General features: G+C 32.8%; 1 protein-coding gene across 1 annotated transcript; it reads left to right on the forward strand.

The window, feature by feature from the left end:
- Window positions 1–5,586: 5,586 nt before the first annotated feature.
- LOC132165092 (putative leucine-rich repeat receptor-like serine/threonine-protein kinase At2g19230) lies at window positions 5,587–13,272 on the forward strand. The gene is made up of 14 exons (XM_088511639.1): window positions 5,587–5,713; window positions 7,174–7,690; window positions 7,834–8,321; window positions 9,042–9,174; window positions 9,265–9,336; window positions 9,612–9,683; window positions 9,773–9,853; window positions 10,105–10,265; window positions 10,546–10,548; window positions 11,068–11,267; window positions 11,367–11,496; window positions 12,286–12,348; window positions 12,427–12,616; window positions 12,791–13,272. The coding sequence occupies exons 1-14, from the start codon at window positions 5,587–5,589 to the stop codon at window positions 13,188–13,190; spliced, it is 2,637 nt and encodes an 878-aa protein (XP_088367765.1). The 3' UTR covers window positions 13,191–13,272.
- The last annotated feature ends 3,697 nt before the right edge of the window (window positions 13,273–16,969 follow it).

The raw sequence follows: 16,969 nt of genomic DNA on the forward strand, positions 1-16,969 counted from the left end.
ATACCGACGGCAGGAAAAATTTATAGAAACAATGAATCAAAGGAAGAGGACAAAAGAAAGAAGAAAGAAAACAAACGAACAGGAAAATATTATAGAAACAATGAATCAAAGGAAGAGAACATAAGAAAGAAGAAACAAAACAAACGAACAATTGTTTTGTTTTGTTTTTGTTTTTGTGTTTTTTTTTTCTTTTATTTTTTCTTTTATTTTTATTTTTTTTGACGTCTCCTTTTTTTTTTTTTTTTTTTTTTGACGTCTCCCTTTTTTTCTTTTTTTTTTTTTCAACTTGGTGCACGATTTTCACTTAGTGCACGATGTAAAACACCAAGAAGGAATAATGAATACAAATAGAACAAGATAAGATGATAACAATAAACAAAAGATAAAAACAAAAAGATAGTAAACCTGATTTTAGAACCTATTCTCTGATACCAAATGATGTGAACCTCAATCGACATGCTTTGAGACCCAACAACAATATTGGAATACGGACCCAAGAAAGCTAAAATTCAAATATGTTTTTTTTGGATAGAAAACCTTGACCCAACGTTTACAAGTGAAACGCGAATCAAAGATATAAAGTAACAACCCTCGACCCAATGATTATAATGGAATCACGAACCGAAGGTATAGAGTTTGAACGCCACAAGGAAAAATCCTTGATAAGTTCAAAAGTTCTTTGAAGAACCAATAGAAGAAGCAAACCTCACTTTTTATAATTTTCATTCGTGATCTCCATTAAAATGAGTGCATGCTATTTATAAAGCATGGCTGAAAATATGACTACTTACTTGCTATGGAAAAGAAATTAAATTGGTTCCAACATTGGAAAGTAAATAAAGTAAAAAAGGACTAACTAATAAAAGCCTAAAATTAAGGTTGATTTGGTCTGAAATTTGCAGCTCCTCCATGCCAAAAATAGACTGAGATTGGCAATTAAATCACGCCTAAGGAAGGTCTTGAAATAGGTAAGTCAATCAACCAACTAATTGGCATGCAATTTGGCAAGTCAATCATCCAATTAATTAGTATGTAATTGGATAGTCAATCAGTCATAATCAACCATTAATCCATGCCATTGCTAAGGAAATTTTGTGCAATCTGCTCCATGAATAGCTTGGATCAAATTTATTACACCTTCATCTCCCTTTGGGCCAAGCTTGGAATGCCCCATTTTAGAATCAGCCCAAATCTCTTGAATCAGCCCATTAAGTGCTTCTTTGATCTTCTTGGATCTTGCTCTAGTAATAGGCCCAACTGGAACATGCAACGGATCCTTTAATGGTGCTTGTTGAATCTCATCACCCAGTGGGTACTGGGGGTGGCTCGGCCACCCCCTTGGGCTCCAAGGGGGTGGCTCCTTGGTGCCCAGGGGATGGCCGAGCCACCCCCATCCGGCCAGATGGGGGTGGCCTGGCCACCCCCATGGCCAAAGGGGGTGGCCGAGCCACCCCCAATCTTTTTTCTTTTTTTTTTTTTTTAGAAAATACATTTTTTTTAAAAAAAAAAATTAAAAAAAAATTAAGTAGGTGCCACTTGTCAACATTTGATTGGTCCACGTGGAATTCCGTTAAGTTAACTAACGGTCAACTTACAGAAGACTAACTTGGTCTATTATCAAAACCACAAGGACCTTCTGTGATAAAAATGAAACCCTAGGGAGATAAAAAATAAAGTTGTGAAACCCTAGGGACTAATTTAGTATTTAACCTTATTTTTTAGTATGTTTAAGGAAGCAAACTCTGAAAACCTTTCGAAGCAAAAATAATTGGTTCTTGTGGGAGTAGTAAGAGCAACAAGGACAAAACATCTTCATCTTCAAAGTAGTTCTGCCTTCTTAAACAAACGAAGCTTCAATTTTTTTTTTTTTTTATAAATTGAATCTCAAATCATATCTTCTGCATTTTATACATATTGAGTATGAATGTCAAGGCGGTTACGGTTATGGGTTATTGGCAATAACCGCTAACCGTAACCGTCTGTTAGTAGATTTCACTAACCACAACCGCTAACCGTCTAGCGGTTAACCGATGGTTAGCAGTTAGTGAAATAGATAACCGCCCGCTAACCGCTTTTTCAAAATTAGGCTTATTTTGGGCTTTTTGGGCCTTTTTGGGCTTTCTTTATGACTTTTTGGGCTTCTTTTTTTTGGGTTTTTTTGGCATTTTTGAGTTTTTTTTACCCTCATTTTTTTTTTAATTTTTTTTTTTTTTTGTATTTTTAGTGTAATAATGCTTTAATTAAATTGTAGTTATAAGTAATATATTGTTTAATTCAATTGAATTAATTGTGATTATTATTGTACATGATTCATATAATTAACTTGTAGACTTATGACTTATGAATTATGTCATATTATATAATTATATGATTTAATAATCAATTCATCATGTGATATAATCATATCAATTATAGTGATAATATATAAATTATCACTATAATTGGTGGTAGTGTGCATAGCTCCATTTAATGGTCTAGTGCTCATGTGACACGTCCATGCATTTATAATATATATATACGTCCATGCATTTATTATATATATATATATATATATATATATATATATATTTCTTATTACATTAAACTAATCAAACCAATTAAATTATTTATCACACTAATATTACCATTACTACTAACTCTTAGGCATCCGGTTAATCTAAAAATCTTGAATGCCAAATAATCCATAATGCAAATCAAAGCTAATTCTAACTATACTACACATTGAGGATAATGTGCAATTCAAGTTTGGGGGTATGGAAAGACACTCTGTTTGTTTATTTTTATTTTTATTTTTTTTGTTTTTTGTGCTATGTTGTTGTCAAGTTAGAGTTAAATTGTAACTGTGGTGTGCATTTCATTGGCTTCCTTAAAGTATTGAGCACATGATCATTTCATTAGGAATCTGAGTCCTATGACTTATTTTGGCCAAAAGAGACTTTAGTTGCTTTTAAGTAGAATTATCATGAGCACATTAGCATATAGTCTGTGAGATATGAATTTGAGCTTAATCATGTTTATTTTGGATGACCTATTAATGAATAACCTTGGCTTGCAAGAAAATTATAAAAAAATAAAAAAAATAAATAAAAAAGAAAAAAAGATCATTTTGAGTTTTTCATCGAGTAACCGGACATCTTGCCTCATTAAGCATCGAATGTTCACGTAAAAGGTATGAAGTTCAATTTGGTTGATGGTATGGCTAGCTTAGCTTTGTAGCCTTTTTAACTTGAGTTAATAAGCCCTTAGGGATGTTTTACATCTAGTGCCCTAAAGCCATATGGTTTAACACTCGTTACATGGGTCAATTAGAAAGCTTAAGGGTACTAAGCATTGCAGAGCCTAATTTTTTTATTTATTTATTTTTTTTTTAAAATGCATATCTTGCCTTAGTTGTTTCATTTGATAGGGATTCGTACGAATTTTGAGGTACTCATCTTGGAATTAAATTGAAACTTCATAATTGTATGTTAATTTCACCTTGCACCTATCGGAATATATGATGTCTCAATTGTCCATTTATGAGTTATTTGATTTTGATGCCCTAATGATTGTAATAATGATGTTTGTCTTTTTAAATTTGCTCATGAGTAAGAACCATTGTTTGTGTGAAATTTCATTCTTTTCAACAACATAGTGCTACAATGTTTGTGGGTATCATTCCTGTTAAACCCTCACGAGACTTCACTCGTCTACTAGGATGCCTAGGGGTTTAAAAAGCTTGTTGCATATGCCGAATGCAATCATTTCTTCCACGAAAGAGGATTTATGTTTCATGCTTTCATTTTATTTTTAGTTTTGTTTTGCTGAGAGATTAGCAAAATGTAAGTTTAGGGGTATTTGATGAGTGCCAAATATTGCATATTTGAACTCCCTAATTTGCATCGGTTAATCCTTTAATTGTGTCTTAATCTAATGTTTTGGGTTACTTTTGTGTTTTTAGTGTTTTTTAGCTTAATAAAGAAAAATTGCGCCTTTAAAGAGAAAAATGCAAAGATTGGAAAGAAAGCTACAAAGGAGACAAGCAGCAAAAAAAAAAAAAAAAAAATCTTCTCTTTTCTCTAGCATTCATTTGAAATAATCTTTAATTGGTTTATATTTTCTCTTTAAATGGTATAGAGAAAGAATAAGGGAAGCTACTATAAAATGTATTTCCTAAGAAATCAAAAAGTTGTTTGATTCCTACATTTAAGAAAAACAATTTCTGAAGTCCCTCTTATATTCATCAAAAATTGATGTGCTTTTTAAAATTACCATGAAATTTTTAATTAATTATTATTAAATTTTGATCAAATAATAATTTTAAAAGCCATTGATTGTATTGTTTTTGCCATTTTATTATCTTGATGATTCGGGTTAAATAATACATAAAAGAATGACCCAGTCCAAGTTACATGGACTCCTTTTTTACGACAAGACTTTCCAGAGTCGATCGATCACATGTGGTGTTGACTCAATAGTGTGGCTTAAAAGTAAAAGTCGTCAAAGTCTTTTGTTTAAAATAAGCAGTCACGGGTCAAAGTTTTGTTCACCAACTTGGCGTACATTTCAGCAAAATGAATGCACGTGTAAGATTTAGGAGAGATCAGCTTTGATTTGGTCTTACTCCTTTGTTGCCTGTAGTCTTCGTATTAGCATGTTTTTCATGGTATTTTCTATGGAAAATCTTGTAAATCAATTTCTTTTAGAAGCCATAAAAAATATAAACTCATAATAGATTTAAATGATAGTAGTTGAAACAGTTATAATCAACCTTTAAATAGAAAATATTTATTTAAGAGCACCACATTATATAGACTTTGACGAAAATAAAGTGATTAATAGAATTACTCTTCCTCGTCATGCGTTTATTTACCCATCTTTTGCACAAGTTTTTTAAGTCCAATAATTATAAATATTAGTGCAAACTTTACTCAACCTATGAATTTCCATTACATTTGTAATTACCCCATAAACTTAAAAAAAACTTTCAATTTAGTCAATTCATCTTTCAATATTTTTCAATCAATTTCATTAATCTGTTAGGATTTTCTGTTAAATTCTATCAAAATTTCAAAAATACCATTATATATATAATATTCAAAGAGAGGGCATTTTTGTAAATTCTATTAAATCATAACCAACGCCTAAATCATTTCAACTTTTTTTCCTTGAAAAAAAAATTTTAAAAAAAGGTACTTTGACACCTCTAAATTGAAATTTTTTTAATTAAGTTTAGGAAGTAATTACAAAAGTAGTCATAATTTATGAAGACTAAGTAAAATTTCTACTAAATAATATAAATAAACATAATTAAGCTCTCTCTTTTTATCAATTCGTTGTCGGATTTCTGTCAAAACATTAATTAATTCCCATTTAAACCTCATTACCAATAAAAATCCTATTTTTCTTATATAATAACCAAATTATGGTGGTGATGAGTACTTCATTTAATATTGAAATATACAGAAAGTCCAGCATTTTGAAAATAAGGTTTAGAGAGAGAATGAGAGAGATCTGGTCTCCTTTTTGCTTCAAACGTATTTTTGGGGGCACTACTAACTCTATAAATATTTTTGGGCTCAACTAAAATTTGTTAAGGAAATTGGAATGAAGACCAAAATGGATTTGAAAGCGTGGCTCTTCTTTGTTTCTGCGATTGCAATTCTTGGCAACTCAAAACTAGCTGCAGCAAAAAATCACCATGCTCGAAGAGAACTTGCTACTGACATTCCAGGTAACTACATACATTCTTTTTTTTTTTAGAAAACTTCAAAAAATCTTCTTGAACTTTCATGCATTTTGAAAGAACCTTTTTAAACTTAAAAAAGAAAACTCTCAATTAAGAGTACTGAACTTTCAAGTTCTTTCAATTAAATCATTTCCATTAAATCTTGTCAAAATTTTCACAATACTCTGATTTTTGTATTATAAAAAATAAAGGGAAACATCACAAAGTCTCATGAACTTTCACACATTTTGACATGACCTTTCCAAAGTTCAAAAGCTCTCAATTGCAACACTCAAACTTATAATTTGATGCAATCTCCCCCCTCCATTAGGGTTTGGCGTTAAAGCGGATGGTAAAAGGGATGAAGTGGCCTTTTATGCCTCTTGAACTTTTATAAAATCCTAAATTTACCCTTAATTTAAAATTGATTTTTATTTATAAAAAAAAAAAATGAGGGTATTTTGGTATTTTTAGTAGCTTCTGTTAGGATTTAACGCCAAATCCTAACGAATGGGGTAACTTGCATCAAATTAGAAGTTCATGAGGTGAAATTTAGAGTTTTCAACTTGGAGGTCATGTCAAAACATGTGGAAGTCCAGAGGGCTTTCTGAAGTTTCCTAAAAATAAAATAAAAAATTGTAAAGATTAAGTGTTTTTTTTTTTTTCTCATAAAAAAAGAAGAAACCTTTGCAATATTTTTTATTTTATAATAACAAACAGGGGTATGTTCGAAATTTTGACAATATTTAACGAAAAATCCTAACAGAATGAAGTAATTGAAAGAAATTGAAAGTTTGATACCCTTAATTTAGAGTTTTTAAACTTTGAAGGGGTAGTATAAAAACAAGTAGAAGTTCAGGAGAATTTTCTAAAGTTTCTCCTTATTTTTTACTTTTTATTTTATTTTATTAAAAAAAAAAAAAGAAAAAAAAAGAAGAAGGAGAAATAGGGTCATAAGGGAGCACATAGATTAATCTTGAACATTTGGTGAACCTACTTTTTTGTTTTGGAGTCTTTATTTGGTGCATGCCAAGTTATTAGCATGCTTTCCTGGAATATTACAATTAACGTGGGAATTCATGGAGAATTGGAGACCATTGGTTTAAGAGAAGTTTGCAGTAACGCGTAACTAGGGGTGTAAACAAGTCGAGTCTGAGCGAGTTTTTTTTGTTCGAACTCGTGCTCGAGCTCATAATAAGTCGACTCAAGCCGAGCCAGCTCGCGAATTGGCTCTTATATTTAATTTTTTTTTTTTTTTTAATTACACTTATCCCGCAAACTTCTAATATATGCATTGTTTCCTATTAAGCTCTCTTTTATTTATAGCAATTCTCAGGATTTTGTGTTAAATCTTAACATGGGAGGGGTCACGTCCGTTTCACGTGACCTATTTTGTCCAAAATAAATCGATATGTCTTTGTTTGATCGAACCTCATGATTTCTTGTTAATTTGTAAAAATTGCAAGGTTTCATTAGCATTGATTGTGGAAGCGATGAAGATTATATTAACGAGGTAACTGGGATTCCTTACAAGTCAGATAAGGAAATGATAGATACTGGAATAGCTATGACACTTTCCAATGAACGGGGGTCGCTAAAGAGCTTGAGAAGTTTTCCTACAGGAACAAGGAATTGTTACACCCTAAGACCGGAGCAAAGCAAATATAATAATTATTTGGTGAGAGCCACGTTCGGGTATGGTAACTATGATGGCAAAAACATGACCCCAACATTTGACCTATATCTCGGCCCTAATCGGTGGGTCACAGTGAATCCAGCAAATCCAGTTTATTATGAGATTATTTATGCTCCCTCAACGGATTACATAGATGTGTGTCTCGTGGACACCGGCCATGGCGTACCCTTCATTTCAACATTGGAACTACGTCGTTTGGACAATTCAATTTATCAAATTGATGAGGACGTGGCACTTTCTGTCCACCGATATAGCATCGGCATGAAAACAACTGAATTAAGAATCAGGTAATTATTTTCCTTTCGAACAGTATATAAAGTTGTTCGGATACAATTTGAATGCATTTCTCTCGATAAATTTTAGAGACCATCTTTTTATCATCTTAAAGTTGACGTGCCTTTTAAGATCATCATTAAATTTCTCTCATTAGGTATCCAGACGATGTCTATGATCGCTATTGGAACCCTTTCCCATATGATAATTATTGGAATCCAATAGCTACCAATTCGGCAATTTACACCAAAGGCAATGATAACCCATATAAAGTACCGGCCAAGGTGTTGCAGACTGCTGCCACAACAATGAATGCTAGCATTCCCTTGAGCTTCTCCTGGTTTCCTCGAGATTCTCCTTCTAAATATTCTTTTAACTTTCACTTTGCTGAGATTGAGAAGCTTGGAGCGGGGCAGCAGAGGGAATTGACCATCTATTTGAATGGTGACCGCAAACTCGCAGAATCTGTTAAGCTTGATTATCTAAAACCGCTCACCATAGTCCAGGATGATCCCCCAATTAGTGGAAGCCGGGTTCAATTTTCAATAAATGCAACAGAGGGAACTAAGTTTCCTCCGATCCTCAACGCCCTTGAGTTTTTTGTGTTAAGAGAGCTCCCAAATAAACCAACGGCCGTAGGTGATGGTACGCTTTCTTCTTTTCTCTGTTTTTCTAATTGTAAGGATTTTGCTCAGTTTCTTGCTGTTTAGTACGTGGAACGACTATTTTATTAAAAAAATAAATAGTTATATCTAAAAATAGAATAAGATGGAATGAAATAGTTATTCATATTCTTCAATATGATAAAATTAAACACATATGCTCTCACCCGAATTAAACCAAAATTACTAAAATACCTACAAAACAAATTGAGGCTCTGTTTGTTTAAGAAGGTAGAACTCAAGCGGCCAACTGCAGATTCCTATTAATTCCGGATAACTCCGACAACTTCTGGCAGATTCAGAAAATAAAAAATAGTCTATTCCTAAAGAAATGGATATTCCTCAATTTAAGGAATAGCCGCTCCCATGAAAATGGGCTAAAAATCTACCAAATGATCCCTTCAACAATAGACAAGTAGGGTTCCCAAGAGTTTTAATGAAGCAAATGTCACTAGTTCGAATCCCTCTCCCCCTCTCTTATGCGGACATATAAAAAAAAAAATAGACAAGTAGGAGTCTTTTATAAATGATGATTTTACCAAATGACCCTTAATTTCCTTGTGTCCAAAATATAAAATGAATCGTTTTAAACTTTTCATATTTCTATATATATGATTTTGTATTTCGAATTCTCCCTCCTGTTTGAACAACTTCCTTTTGAAATAATCATATATTAATTATTTTGTTTTCCATTAAACATTAGTTGAAGCTATCATGGAAATCAAGGAATTGTACAGCGTGACTAGAAACTGGCAAGGCGATCCATGTGTCCCAAGGGAATTCTCATGGGATGGTTTGAATTGCAGTAATGACAATCCTCCAAGGATCATCTCATTGTGAGTGTGCTTTTAATGCATCAAAACTTGTTAGACACGTCTGTGAAATTCAATGGCAATAACTTTTCCTTCGTTCATAATTATAAACAGAAACTTGAGCTCAAGCAAATTGGCAGGGGAGATTGCAGCTTCATTCTCCAATCTCAAAGCATTGCAATCCTTGTGAGTCTTAATATTTGGCATTTATTTACATTACACCATTTGCTAGCTTGATATTACCGATTGGCAAATGGATATCTTAGACTGCTGATCAAGGTTTTAATGCTTGGATAGCATATTTGTGGGATTTGATATAAGGAACTTTTTACTTGGAAAGTGTAATATGTATATGCAACTCTCGTCATTGAATATCACATTGTAAAGAATCGAAAACAATTTTTTTGCTTAACATCTACGAATATCTTTATCCCAAAGCTTGCTAACTCTTTCTGTTTCAGGGATTTGTCATATAATGATTTTACAGGGCCATTTCCATATTTTTTAGCGCAACTGCCGTATTTGAACACCCTGTAAGTTGTTGAGTTTTGAGGTATTGTGAACTTGACCTTTGGGAAAGGAAATTGAGGTGATGTTCTTAAGTTTAACACTATCTCTGCAGTGATTTAAGTGGTAACAAGCTCATAGGTTCAGTTCCTGAAGCTCTTGTGCAAAAGTCTAGGGATGGAAAATTTGCACTGAGGTTAGTTTATCTTCCTGCCTCCAATGTCAATTCATTTTCTTTGGTTGCTTAATAAAGCTATTTTAAATTGTCCCTTCTATTTTGTTTATCTTTTCCCTTTATAATTACTTGTTGTAGACTGTAGATGGCAAATACTAGAAAAACCCTTTGTATTTCCAATAGTAATTTTTACTGCATAATGACAACATCATCTATATATCTTTTAATAACTTACTTATAATGGCATCTTACTTTGATGCGCTTTATGCAAGAGTCGGCGACAATCCAGATCTTTGTCTGCAGTTAGCTCCATGCAAGAGAAAGAAGAAAAATAAGTTTGTTATTCCTATTGTTGCATCGTCTATAGCAGTCCTAGTCCTTCTGTCCACCTTTGCTGCTTTGGCTATACATAGAAGGAAAAGAAAAAGAGGTAGTTCTTAATTTCTTTATCTTATGCTTCAGTAATTCTCATTACAATTTATAGAGGTGAGCTTATTTACAAGAGATATGGCACCCAATCATAAATCATCTTATGTTTTTTCTATGATACACAAGGCCTTTAAGAAGGTTATGAAAAATGTGAACATAAATTGAGGGGAAAAGAAAAGGAGAACACTAATTAGCTTCTCACTAGAGGCCATTTTGATGAAGCATGTAATAGTAAAAGGAAACTATGCAACTAAGATTGCCTTTTTAGGGTCTGTCTGGGACAGCTGGTATAATTTTTTACCAGAAAAATATTACTGATGAAAATAATAACATAGGAAAGTTGGCAAGAGTTTAAATAGTGTTATAAGATCTCAAGAATACACATAAAGAAAAGAACACATCAAAATCTCCTCCATAACTATAATATGTAGCCCATACTGGCCTACAGATTACAAATGATAAATTCATAGCAATATTTTTCTTTGATATTTTTGATTGTGTACAACACTCTATTTATAAAGAAAGAGTATAAATGTTACGAGTCTTTTCTACTTTCACATTAACAACAATAAAGTTAATTTATCATTTGTAACTTCTGTTTCTTGAGTTCTTTAAACTCTTAACTCTTGACTTCTTTCTCTTTTGAGTCATTGTAACTCTTGTCTCAATAAGATGAAAATATTTGATGACACAAACAGGTAAGGTTTAGAACATAAACTACACATATTAACATGCAAATGTGGAACCTTTTTATATTAGATTTTTGCATGTTGCAATTGTGATGATCTTCTTTATTGTACCTATAGTTGCCATATCGAACATCAAATCACAGAATCGACGGTATAGCTACTTTGAAGTTGTGAGTATAACTAATAACTTCAAAACCATCATTGGAAGAGGAGGATTTGGAAGCGTGTACCTTGGCACACTGAAAGATGATACTCAAGTTGCTGTTAAGTTGCTCTCTCCTTCATCAAACCAAGGCTATAAGGAATTTCAAGCAGAGGTTAGATAGAATAGTGTAACCAGTGTGTTCAATTACTTCAAAATGTTTAAAGAATTATGACTGCTCCTACTAAGAATGGAGCCCCGCTTTGAAATGCAGGCACAACTCTTAATGGTAGTTCATCATAGAAACTTGGTTTCTCTTGTTGGATACTGTGATGAGGATGATCAAAAAAAGGCACTCATCTATGAGTACATGTCTAATGGCAATCTACAGCAGCAATTATCAGGTATTTACCATCAATAGGGTTCCTCATCTTATATAAGAGTCACTATTAAGTTACCTTTATCAAATCAGAAGTTAGGTAAGGCTTGATTAGAGTTTCATAGCTACTAGGGGTGCATAACGGCCCGCTAACCACTAACTGCACTAAGCGTTAACCGCTTTTAAAGGCGGTTTAGGAAAAACCGCTAACCGCCTTTATGTATATTATATAATATATATTACATTTATATATATAGAAATATATAAAAATACATGAAACGACGCCGTTTTGGTGTTTAAATATATATAAAAAATTAGAAATTATGTCGTATGTAGTAGGGTATTATCATATTACCATAAAAATGACGTCATTTAAAAAAAAAAAAAAAAATTGAACTTTTTAATTTTTTTTAAAAAAAAGCAGGCAGTTAACCGCATAGGCGGTTAGTGGAAGCGGTTACTAACTATAACCGCCTTTTTCACCCCTAATAGCTACACTTGATAGGCTTCTAGTTAAATTTGGCCACCTAACAAGTTGTAACTCATCCCAAATGCTTGTGAAGTCATTTACCATGAGCAGTCTCATGTTGCCTGCTCTTATTACCAAACACAATGAGCACCACCTCTTGAAGTGTAATCATTATTGTGCTTTTGTGAAGTACCAATTGTAATATCTCAACATACAAGAATGTGGGAACAAAACAAAAAGAAAAGAAAATAGATATTTTTATTTTCTTGCATCATGTAAAACTAGGAAAGTTCTTGATAACAACTCAACTAAAAGAGATAACTTGATATGTTTTTTTTTCTGCAGTTACCAACACATGCGTCTTAAAATGGAATGAGAGACTTCATATTGCAGTGGATGCAGCACATGGTTTGCAAACAAATCCACTAAATGATTATTTATCTCATCTATCTTTGGATAAGTTAACAATTTCTGGTTGATTTGCAGGGTTGGAGTATCTACATAATGGTTGTAAGCCACCGATAATCCATAGAGATTTGAAAACTTCCAACATTTTATTAAATGAACACATGCAAGCCAAGATAGCTGATTTTGGGCTATCTAGAGCCTTTGTGAATGAAAATGACTCTCATGTGTCAACTCGTCCAGCTGGCACATTAGGGTACCTCGATCCTGGGTAAGTGTTTAGACCTACTGATTCCAAATACTTCTTTTCTTAGTTAATAAGCTTTTAAGGCATATTGTTTTACTTAAGCTTCAAGCAACTAGGATATAATGGAAGTAATGACTATGCATAAAATCACCCTTTGGGCTCCTTATATCAATCTAATCACTTTTGTTTTCTTTACAGATTTCAAGCATCTAGAATCTTCAATAAGAAAAGTGATGTCTATAGCTTTGGGATAATTTTGTTTGAGCTGATCACTGGCCAACCTGCAATAGTAAGAGGCCCTGTGAAAAACATTCACATATTTGAATGGATTAATCCTTTGATTGAACGGGGGGATATTCAGAACATTGTCGATCCAAGGTTAGAAGGAGCATTCAACACCAATTCAGCTTGGAAAGCTGTGGAGATAGCCATGTCATGCATAGCACCAGTTGCAATCGAAAGGCCAGACATGAGCAATGTATTGGCAGAACTAAAGGAATGTTTGGCTCAGGAAAGAAGTCAAATGATTGCAACTAAAGGCTTATCCAAAAGAACCCCTTCAGAGCTTGAATCTGAATTTGCTCCCCATGCTAGATAGTTATTAAACAAATTGTTGTCAAGAGTTCCTTCCTTCTATGCAATATGAGAAGTTAGTTTGTATTACATCAGTCATTTTCAAAAACTTGTATTGTATCCTCATTTCATGTTTGTATTTCTATTTTTGTTGAGTATGAGTTTGTGTTATTATGTACTTGTTTAGCTTTCTATTGGATAAGCAAACTATAACATACATATTCTATAAGTACTTAATTATTATTTAAAAAAAAAAAAAAAAATAGAAAGCATTTTTATTTAATGATAAGCATTTTTATTTAATGCTTAACTTTTACAGTCATAAAAGATAACTTAAAAAAATTAAAATTAAAATTAAAATTTAAAAAAATTAAAATTAAAAAGAAAAAAGAACCCACTTAATGTGGCCATGTGGCTACCCTAATCGGAGGAGGGTGGCTATGCATCCATCTCAATCTGGTGCGGCCACCCTTGTAACATCCCCAAGCTAAGCTAAACCTTAGGTTAACCCTTAGGCAATGATAGGCTTACTGCATGTTGGCCCATTCCTTGGGGCCTATATTAGCTTAGTTTAATAAATAAATAAATAACCCTTAAGCATAATATGCAAAATTTTATATTGTAGCTATATATTAAATGATATGGATGGTTTAATGCTTCATGGTAGTATGATAGTTAGAGCATTATATATTCACAGCAGCCTTAACAAATTTACTAGCGAAAATACCTAAAATATCACATTTTTCTATTTTATCTATCCACTTTTTCAAAGTACTTACATCAACCTCAACATTTTAGTTATCAACTTTCACTATTCTATTTAAATATTTATTTTCAAAGATTTCTCTATTCTTTCTCCATTAACAATCATATTTTTGAATATTTGTCTTTTCTTAACGGCCATATTTTTTAAAAAAAAAAAAAAAACTTATTCCTAGTGATCATATTTTTGAAAAAAAAAAAAAAAATTTGTCCTCATGGCGGATGCGCTTTCTTCGAAGTCTTTAATACATCGTCGTCGTGCAATCCAAATCACTTTTTCCTAATATTTGGCTCATAGTTTTGAATATTTGTCTTTTCTTAAGGGCCATATTTTTTAGTATTTATCTTTTCCTAAAGGTCATATTTTTAAAAAAATATTTTGTTCCTAATGATCATATTTTTGAAGAAAAAAAAAATTGTCCTTATACAACGGTCATACACTTTCAATATAAATAAGACAATTTCCTTTTTAATTTCATTCACCTTGTTAGAACAATTTTCAACATGGTGGATGCGCTTTCTTCGGGGTTTTCAATACGTCGTCGTCGTGCACTCCAAATCACTGCAAAACTGCAAAAGAGCAATTGTAAGGGACACTCAAATGCCAAAGTCGGACAGTTACTAAGAGAAATATCGTGTTTTGGCACACAATCATTCAATATGCTCAAAGGGACTAATTGAGCTTTGAGAGAGAATATTCAAAGGATATGAGAATATGAGAGAAAATGTTTTAGTACCTTGTGTAGGGGCTCATTTATAGGCTTGGAGAGTTGAAGTAAACTGGAATTAGTTCTCCTTGTTTGAGTTGGATTGGGTGTCCAAAATTGAGATAGAACTCAACAGCTATCATATAGAGATAATCTTGAGTAGTCATCTTGTAGAGATAATCTTGAATTCATGGGAGCTTGAGCTAGGATTGAACTTGTTTATTTCAATGTAATCCTAATTGAAATATATTATCTATTGATTAATTAAATAGCCCTTGCTATTTAATTAATATTTTTATGGGTCTATTCTTGGCTATTGGGCCTAGAATTTAGTAGGCTTGTAGTGTGAATTTATTTCCAACACACCTTAACCAAAGTTTATTTTCCATTCAATATCAATTTTTTTCTTTTATGGCAAGTTATTTTTTCAATAGTCCTTATTTTCTTCCCAAAATGCTTCTTCGTGATTCTAATGATGATTTAGAGACAATTACTACTGCTATGGACATTGTGATGCCACCCAATGTCGTAGATCGTTTGCAAGGCCACGATAGGCTTTTGCTCAACTATTTTGTTGAATCACCAATATTCCCTCCCAAAATATTTTGTTCTGGATGAAGCGTCGTCTTTTTGCCGTATTCAATCCGAGGTCGAAGCTCCCAAGCAATACTTGGTTCTTTCTTCCCTTCAAGAAATAGTGGTGGAGCACTTGGTTCTTCTTCCCTTAAAAAGTTCCCTTCTACAACCATACTTTCAAGAGATCATCGATTACATATTGTGTTGACTCAATTGTGTGGGTTAAAAGTCTAAGTCAATAGTCAAAGTTTTGTTCACAAACTTGCCCTACATTTCGCCAAAATAAATGAACCCGCACATTTATGAGAATCAGATTTCGGTGAGAGTTATCTGCATTGATTTGGTCTTAATTACTCCTTTGTTGCTAGTAGACTAGTAGTCTTCATATTACCTTGCTCAAAGGATTGAGAAGTGCTAGAGAGTTAAAAGAATTGTTCATAATTTTTTTCAAACTGACATACCAAAATTTTAAAATGAAAATTCAAAGGATGGCTGCTATTATAATATATGCCACGTCAGTTTGAAAAAAAATTCTGAACAATTCTCTTTAACTCTCTAGCACTTCTCCAAGAGCCAAAATAATTATTTTATTAAAAAAAATTATTATTAGAAATTCAAAAAGTAAAATAAAATAGTCATTCTTATTTATTAGTTTGGTTGTTTCATTTTAATAAAAGTTGAATTTTAATTAAATTTACTAAAAAATGTACACCCAATAATACAATTCGATCTTAATAACATATATTTTTTAGGGTTAAATACTTCAGACCCTCTTGGGGTTTTATAGCTTTATTTTTTGCCCCCTGGGATTTTATTTTTATCACAGGAGGTCCCTGTGGTTTTGATAATAGACCAAGTTAGTCCTTCGTCAGTTGACCGTTAGTTGACTTAACGAAATTTCACGTGGACCAATCAAATGTTGACACGTGGCACCTATTTAATACTTTTTTTTTTTTAAAAAAAAAAAAGTATTTTCTAAAATTAAAAAAAAAAAAAAAAAAAAAAAAAGATTTGGCCACCCCCTTGGCCCCATGGCCAAAGGGGGTGGCCGAGCCACCCCCTGGGCACAAAAGGGGTGGTTTCGGCCAACCCCTTGGGCTCCAAGGGGGTGGCTCCTTGGTGCCCAGGGGGTGGCCACCCCCAATCTTTTTTTTTTTTTTAAAAAAAAAAATACTTTTTTTTTTTAATTTTAAAAAATAAATAAATAAGTAAGTGCCACGTATCAACATTTGATTGGTCCACGTGAAATTTCGTTAAGTCAACTAACGGTCAACTGACGGAGGACTAACTTGGTCTATTATCAAAACCATAGGGACCTTCTGTGATAAAAATGAAACATTAGGGAGAAAAAAATAAAGTTGTAAAACCCTAGTGACTAATTTAATATTTAACCCTATTTTTTAATATGTTTAAGGAAGCAAACTCTGAAAACCTTTCGAAGCAAAAATAATTGGTTCTTATGGGAGTAGTAAGAGCAACAAGGACAAAACATCTTCATCTTCAAGGAAGTTCTGCCTTCTTAAACAAACGAAGCTTCAGTTTTTTTTTTTTTTTATAAATTGAATCTCAAATCATATCTTCTGCATTTTATACATATTGAGTAGAGGTGTCAAGGCGGTTACGGTTAACGATTATTGGCAATAACCGCTAACCGTAACCGCCGGTTAGTAGATTTCACTAACCGCAACCGCTAACCGCCTAGCGGTTAACCGACGGTTAGCGGTTAGTGAAATAGATAACCGCCCGCTAACCGCTTTTT

The sequence above is a fragment of the Corylus avellana genome, chromosome 11 (genome assembly GCF_965113065.1).
Source record: "Corylus avellana chromosome 11, dhCorAvel1.hap1.2, whole genome shotgun sequence".
In the NCBI taxonomy this organism is placed as follows: Eukaryota; Viridiplantae; Streptophyta; class Magnoliopsida; order Fagales; family Betulaceae; genus Corylus; species Corylus avellana.